The sequence below is a fragment of the Octopus bimaculoides genome, chromosome 11 (assembly GCF_001194135.2).
Source record: "Octopus bimaculoides isolate UCB-OBI-ISO-001 chromosome 11, ASM119413v2, whole genome shotgun sequence".
NCBI lineage: Eukaryota > Metazoa > Mollusca > Cephalopoda > Octopoda > Octopodidae > Octopus > Octopus bimaculoides.
In genome coordinates, this window is record NC_068991.1 from 22,135,524 (window position 1) to 22,144,047 (window position 8,524).

The following is an 8,524-nucleotide window of genomic DNA, read 5'->3' on the forward strand; positions in this document are numbered from 1 at the left end:
TATATATATATATATATATATATATATATGGCAGTGCCATGTAAAAGCACTTGTGCGGCAACACATAAAAGCACCCGTGTGGTTTCACATAAATGCACCCATGCAGCTCCAGGTAAAAAGCACCAGTGCAGTGCCACATAAAGCACCTGTACAGTACCATGTAAAAAGCACCCAGTACACTCTGTAAAGTAGTTGGGTTTGGAAGGGAATCCTGCCATAGAAACCATGCCAAATCAGACTGGAGTCTGGTGCAGCACCCCAGCTTACCAGCTCCTGTCAAGCCGTCCAACCCATGCCAGCATGGACAAAAGATGTTAAATGATGAGGATGGTCACAATATATATATATATATATCAAAATTATGTATATACACGATTCACAGGCAAATTACTGCAGTTTCCATCTGAAATTAAATTTCTTACAGACATGCTTTGAAAATTGCCCTGGCAGTGGCCAGCTAGAACTCCAGATGTATTTGGACCTTGTCAATGATGTCTATTTACAGTCACATACCTAAAAGAAATATTTCAATCTGATATGTAGGAAACAGTGAATAATACATACAATGATATTGCAAGTAGTTACTGGCCCGAATAAAAATCCATTGAACACAATTGAAGAGGCATTTATAAGAGGTTTTATCTTGGATGAAAACCACAGTATCTTGCCTGTTGGTATACATTAAGTATGATACGTACATGGCAATTTTAATTTAATAATGTTTAACTTGCTTATAACAAATAATATTTGTATTTTATAATGTCCAAAAACAAGTAACAACTTCAAGTTAAGTTTTAGCTATCGAAATGTAACTGGCAGTCAATGGAAAGTGGATTTACACGTGCGCACACATAGTGGCTATTATATATTTATAACATTAACTAATCCATAAGGTAATGAGTTCAAATACTGACCTGACTGCTTCTTTGAAACATGCTTTCATGAAAGGCAGCTCCTGTAGCATCTCTGCCGTGACAGTTTCACTGTCACCCACAACACTCTGGATTTCTTTGTAGAGCTGCTCTTGGGCATCTGGGTTATTTGCCAGGCAATACAGGATCCATGAAGTGCTGGTTGATACCTGCAGTGTGTAACAATGATACTTAATACAATTCTATATTTGTGAGACGAGAAATTTATGTTATGGATACTATTTATAGTTGGACTGGCATCCCCATCTTGATTGTTGATTTCATTATATTTTCTTTATGTATCTTGTGCTGAACTCAGTTGTTGTATTGGAATTTTGAATACAACAACCAAGTTCACCACAAGACACCTGAAGATGGCAGGAGCATACAACAGCCAAAACATAATCAATCAAGATGATGACATCGGTCCAACTAATATAAACAGTGTACATAGTGACACTTAAGTTCCTGCTGGAAACTATATATTACTTATTAACCTTTTGCGTATCTTGTGTGTCACATATGATACACTAGACATATTTCCCTGGTGTCCATGCATCATATGTGATATGCATTTTCAATGTTTTCAACCACCAGAGCTTTATATTAATCAGAGTGTCTGAAACAAGGTCTAAGTATAAGTCAGAAAACAAGCTGAGTCATTCAGGACAAACTTATGAAAATGCTTTGAGCAGGCAAAAGGTTAAAATTAATAAATAAATAAATGTGCCCTTTTAAAGCCAAGCCAGGCCCATGGGCCCAGTTTTCCGGTTTCAATGGCATATGTGTTCCCCAGCTGGACGGGACGCCGTCCATCGCAGCGTTACTCATTTTTGCCAGCTGAGTGGACTGGAGCAACGTGAAATGAAGTGTTTTGCTCAAGAACACAACGCGTCGCCTGGTCCAGGAATCGAAACCACAATCTTACGATCATGATGCTGACACCCTAACCACTAAGCCACACGCCTCCACTAAAAGGTTAAAATTAGTATGAAAAACCTTCAATCATAGATCTGCTGGATCAACAACAAACAGCAACAACACCCCCAGAAGAATGAAAAGCCAAATTGACCTTGGTGGGATTTGAAGCAAGAACATAAAGCGACATAACTAAGTCCTCTCTCTCCCTCCCTCCCCCCTCTCTCTCTCTCTTTCTCACTCTCTATTTCTTTCTTGTAAGTTGCAAATCCAACATGGTACTGAGTGCCATACTATAACAGGTAGAAGACTAACTCACTGATTCAACAGATGCCATCAAAAGTTCTATAGCCATATGGATTGATTCTTTCATAGTGAGGAGTTTCTGAGACACAAGGTGTGTGAGTAGCTCATTATTTGTTTGTTTGTCTTCATCTGTTTCACTGGATAGCATAAGTTCTTGTGCCTTTTCCAGTTTCTAAAGAGGTAGTGAAAAACACGAAAGATAATCATGAAAAATAATAATAATAATAATAATAATAATAATAATAATAATAAATGTCCTGATGCAGTACCAGGCACTGGCTCTCTTATTGGAAGTGTTATCATGTTACATGTTTTGCCTTGGTGTAAAAGATAGGCTACAGCAAATATTCTGCACAATATCACAGATTTGCTTGTCAGTTGTTTGATCTTAACCAGTTGAACAACATCCCTTAGTGGTTGATGATTTGTGCATCTCTGATCATGAGCAAGAGTAGTCAGGAAGCATCATGGCCATATATATATATATATATATATATATATATATAGGGAGAATTCACAAAAAAACAACAGACAAAGACAGGTGGTAGAAAACAAACAGATGTATTAGTATAACGCACAGGAAGGTGGGGTAGGAGTGCGTAGGGGTGCGATGGGCTTATGAGGGAGGCTTTACGATGAAGGGGGAAGGGGAAGGTGGGTATGAGAGAAAGAGAGTAAGAGAGAAGAGAGAAAGAGAGTAGGGGTGAAGAGAAGTAGGAGTCAGAGCAAGAGAGGAGAGGTGGATGGGAGGAAGTAGGAGGGAGGGGAGAGGGGTGGGAGGAAGTAGGAGAGAGAAAGTGGGTATGAGAGAAGAAAGAAAGAGAGTAAAAGAGAAGAGAGAAAGAGAATAGGGGTGAAGAGAAGTAAGAGTGAAGAGAAGTAAAGAAAAGTAGGAGACAGAGCAAGAGAGGAGAGGTGGGTGGGAGGAAGTAGGAGGGAGGGGGATAGAGGCAGAGAGGCAAGGGGAGGAGGTTAGATGAAGAGGAGTGGAGAGTTGAGCCCATGTGGCACAAAGGAGCGAAGAGAGAAGATTAATCCCTGTTCACGGTTCAAACGGGAGTCCGGATGGCCCTTTAAGAATCAAAGTTAGGCAAATCAAGTTCATCTATACATTCATATTTATTCAGCCCTAGACCCAATATTCATGAATTTTTCCGAATTTATGACTTTGTTTTATAATCTGTAAGTTGATCTATATATGTATTTATTTTTTCAATATATTTTCATATGTCTATTGTTGATGTATTGATTACTCTATATGTTTTTATATATCGATTATATACTTTTGATATGTTTGATATATTGAATATACTTTCAGAGAAATTCATGCACGTTGGATCTGGGGCTGAATAGATATAAATGTATATGTGAACTTGATTTGCCTAACATTGATTCTTACTTCTACATTATTCTAACACCTCAGGTTTAATATCCTGAGCACTTCAAAGTGAAGTCTATGCATTGGAGGAAATATTTTTCTTTATAATCATATATATGTATATATATTGGAATGTTTGGAGGTGATGTACAGGAAATATATATTGGAAAAAATAAGGTACTCAGATATCTGGATGGTTGTACATTTACAGGTTTTTATTAATATGTCACATGTCTTATAGATATTAGCGCTTGCACCTATTCTTGTAGGTTCTTCAAATATAAAGAAGAACCTACAAGAATAGCTGCAAGCGGTAATATTTATAAAACATGTGACATATTAATAAAAATCTGTAAACGTACAACCATCCAGATATCTGAGTACCTTATTATCTTTTCCAGTATATATATATATATATGTATGTATATATATATGTGTGTGTGTGTGTGTGTGTGTGTGGATGGGGGTTAGAGGGAGTGAGTGTGTAAATATTAAACACTTGAAAATAGTGAGGTGTTTAATATGGTCAGAGGTAAAGCAATCAAAATTCGTTGTAACAGACAAATGTAGTAAAACATGAAATATATAACTGGAAAATTTTTAGTTGCTATAGCAATAACTCATCTAAAAATATATGCATGTGTAAGCAAAAGGTTCTCAATAGACAATTCTAAAATTAAAACGTTGTGGTGTGTATAGGGTCAGTGAGAAGGAGGTTACTTACTTTTTTAAGTAAAGATGATCCTATGGAAACCAGCTGATCATTGTAATGCTCAAATTCTCGCCACCGTTTTGTTCGAAATATTTTATAGAGTGGCATACTGAACAAAAGGTAATTGAGATGGCCAAGGAATCCTTGAAGGTTTTTCACAAAATCAATAGCAATTGAAGGTGGGTTTGCTTCCAGACAACCCAATCTCTCATTGAACAGCATTACTCCAGCAGCTGTAGTTGTTAGAAAATATATACTGTGTTGAAGAGATGACAATGATGATGATGGTAGGAGTGGTGGTGAAACAGTACTAAGGATAATAAAATGAAAGTAAAAACATTTCCAAAAATAATAATGATAATTGCAGTAGAGTGACTGTGTGAACGGTACCAGAGGGCCAAATGGATATGTGATGGGTAAATAGCAGATTAAATCTACCACTGGAAACAGTCATAGTCTTTGAGACAGCCTTCAGTTTCCAAATGCCAAAATTCACTCACAAGGAAGTGATTGAACCCAAAGCTATAGCAGAGCACACGTCACCAAAGTGCTGTGAAGTGAGATCTAACTTTACAACTTCACAGCCATACCTGTAGAAGATCAGAGGGGAAGAATTTTCTAAAGTTTTGAAGAAGAGGATCAGTCCTTGGGATAAATATTCAGGTATGTTATATATGTAAGGGTCACTAGTCCCAGAACATTTTCTTTCCTTTTTCTTTTTTCTCTTTTTTTATTTTGACACAAAACATTGGTTTTAGAGGAAAAAGGTATCGAATAAATTGTGTACTTTGTCAACTGTCATTATCATCATCATCATCAGCATCTTAACATCCACTCTTCTATGCTTTCATGAGTCAGACAAAATTCATTGAGACAGATTTCTATGACTTCCAGGCACTAACCCTCACCTGTTTGCAAAGCAAGTTAATATTTCCCCGTGGCCAGACTTTTTTCCACTGAAGATCGGAAATGGATCCAGTATAACATTTACAAATATTACATAATGTGAAAACAAAGCGGTACTAGTATGCACATGCATGTGCGGACATGCATACACACACACACACAAACACGTAGGTGCAGAAGTTTGATTTCCAACCATATGGTTTCAGGTTCAGTCCCACCACATGGCACTTTGACTAAGTGTCTTCTACTGAGTATAAAACAGAAAATTTTCTGGTAGGGGTAGGGAAAGTCATCTTTGACAGATTAGTATCCTATCCCTGTGAAATTAATCTCACACTCACTTAACCATACAAAAGCTGGAATAAAGTGTAGCTGATGCTGTGGAGCTTTATGGAATAAAAAGAAAATAACTGATGTTGCTTTTGGTTATTTTTCTTTCTAATGGTGAAAGCATATAGCCCAATGGTTAGGGTGTTGCACTCATGAATGCAAAGTTGTGATTTTGATTCCAGACTGGTTGATGTGTTGTGTTCTAGAGCAAAACACTTCCATTCATGTTATTCCAGTCCTCTCAGCTGTAAAAGAGTAACCCTGCAATGACCTGACATCCCATCGAAGGACAATGCTGTTATCTCAATCAATTATACACCATAGAAACCTGGTAGCCAGCCCTAGGAGACCTAGGACCTGAGAAAATACTAATAATATAAAATAATATAAAATACTCACTTTCCATTGACCATCGGAAAAGTTCTTGTCGGAGATCTTCAGTTTCACCATTATTTTTATGTGTTAAACATCCCAGTCTGTGAACAAAGTCATTTGCTACGGCATTTTTGGCGGGAATGTGACAAGTAATCATTTTAGGTACTAGCAGTTTCTTGCTCAGTATTTTTCGGTACCTATGCCAGACCTCACCCTGCCTGAAATACATATGTAATTGGCTCAGAATATTTAATAAATATTAAATATATTAAATATATTGAATATATATTAACCCTTTAGCAATCAGATTACTCTATCAACTGTAATGCTTATCTATTCATGTTGTTTTGTATCAATCATGCTTTATCTTGTAGCTCTGAGTCTTTGATGATGTGATTATTTCTTTTCAGAATGATACTGTAGGGTAAGTATAAGGGGCCAGATCTGGCCAGTATAAACATAAAAGAAATAGAATATTTGGGCCTGATATGGCTGGTTTGAATGCTAAAGGGTTAAATAGATAAAACAGATAGAAATATATACGTTTGATATATATTTATATAGAACATCAAATAAATATATAGTACAAAGATATAAATATATAGAAATGGTATATTGATTTGTATTGTGTGCAGTATATACATTTACCTATTATTTAAACATAATAGGTCATGCATTCAGTTGAGAAAAAAATTAAGGGCTACAATAAAAGCAAATGCTGGTCATTTTGAATTGTGAATATATGTAAAATATTTGTCAATAAATATAACAACCAACTTGAAAACATTCACTGATATATATATATGTATATATATATATATATATAGACACACACATATACATATAGACACACATATATATATGTATGTATGTATATATACATGCTCACAATAAATATATATATCTACTGGTAATATTTCAGATATTCAATTTGATTGTCACTAATTTTGGATAGACTTGATAACATTTTGTTAACATATATTTTTGAGGATATAATATTAATTTGAATTATATTTTCTATATATATGTATATGCATGTGTGTGTATATGTGTATGTATGTGTGTGTGTGTATGTATGTGTGTGTGTATATATATATATATATATATATATATATATATATATATATATACATATAGATAGATAGATAGATAGTTAGATAGATAGAAATACACATAAACACACACGCACATATATATATATATACACATATACACATATATATATGTATGCATGTATGTATATGTATATGTATATATATGTACATATATATACATATATATATATCTGTATGTATGTATGTATATATATATATATATATATATATATATATACACACATATATATATTCATGTTGATGCAATAGAAACAATTGTCAGCTTTATAAAGTGAAATGTATAATAAAGATGTAATTTTCGCTATATATATATTTTTTGTTTTATATATATATATACGTATATACTCTCACACATATATATTCATCTGTATATTCCTCTATCTCTCTCCCATTTTCTATTTATCTCACCCTTTCTATCCTCATAAGATATAGACTATAACCAGAAGTATGCAGTAGGTGTAAAGGGACATGAAGTAACCCACCCATGAACAAAACCAGTGGCACAGGTTCACTTCTCCAAGAGCTTCCCACAACTCATTTTTACAGTATGCATTAGTAAGGCACCAAATCTTTGGCCACCAGTCTTTTCTTCTGCTAGAAATAGCAGCTGAATTTCTTTAATCCTTTAGCATTTTAAACTGGCTATATCCAACCAAAATATTCTACCTGCTTTATGTTCTAACTGATCAGATCAGGCCTCTGACACCTACCCAACAATGTCATTCTGAAAATTTAGAATCACATCATGGAAATCTCAAAGCCATGAGACAAAATTAATTCAAAATGATGTCAGTAAATAAAATACATTTGACAGAATGATCTGAATGCTAAAGGATCAAATCACATCTTAAAAACAGAATAAGGGAAAGGCTGGAATGCTTTTGGTTAACCCTTTAGCAATCAGATTACTCTATCAAATGTAATGCTTATTTATTCATGTTAATCAGGGCTAATCTACATTTGAATAACAACAACGACAACTAAGATTGCACATCACATCCCATACCAGGGTGGTAGCCATCTGATGATGATGTGTCTGTATCTCATCAGTTTCTTTCAGCAAAAAATAAATATCATCATCATCATCATCATCACCGTTTTCGTTGTCATCATCATCTTTGTCATTGTTGACACCACCAAAACCACCACCACCACCAAAACCACCACTACTACCACTACCTCCATCACTACCACCACCACCACCACCACCACCATAGCCACCCATCAACACCACCATTATAATCATCATTAAGGTCATTATAACCATCTTTATATTAAAAATGCTTCTTGTGTATACTCACGAGTTAAATATACCAATTTCCAAATCCTTTTCCCTCCGGTAGTGAGCCAAAGGTTCCAATGGGGGTCTGATTGGTTGACGACCATCTGCACGGATAACATTCATGTATTCTTCAGCATTTGAAATTGAGATGATTTCTTCTGGACCAAGAGTTTCTTTGATAATTTCACCATATTTCTCCGACCTTTTATGAAATATCTGAAAGACAAAGATGGGCCTGACGTTTAAGAAACAGTGAAGAGGTCTCATTTGAAATATATATATATATTATAT

At 35.1% G+C, this 8,524-nt stretch overlaps 1 protein-coding gene across 2 annotated transcripts in view; it reads right to left on the reverse strand.

Annotated features, from left to right (window-relative positions):
- Positions 1-8,524, reverse strand: part of LOC106879411 (cytochrome P450 10) — a 23,084-nt gene that overhangs the window by 8,308 nt on the left and 6,252 nt on the right. For both annotated transcript variants that reach the window (XM_014928965.2, XM_052971591.1), the window contains exons 4-8: positions 8,253-8,449; positions 5,861-6,054; positions 4,238-4,458; positions 2,149-2,307; positions 915-1,081 (exon numbers count right to left, since the gene is read on the reverse strand). In XM_014928965.2, the coding sequence (XP_014784451.1) occupies positions 915-1,081; positions 2,149-2,307; positions 4,238-4,458; positions 5,861-6,054; positions 8,253-8,449 (938 nt within the window). The remainder of the gene's footprint in view (positions 1-914; positions 1,082-2,148; positions 2,308-4,237; positions 4,459-5,860; positions 6,055-8,252; positions 8,450-8,524) is intronic.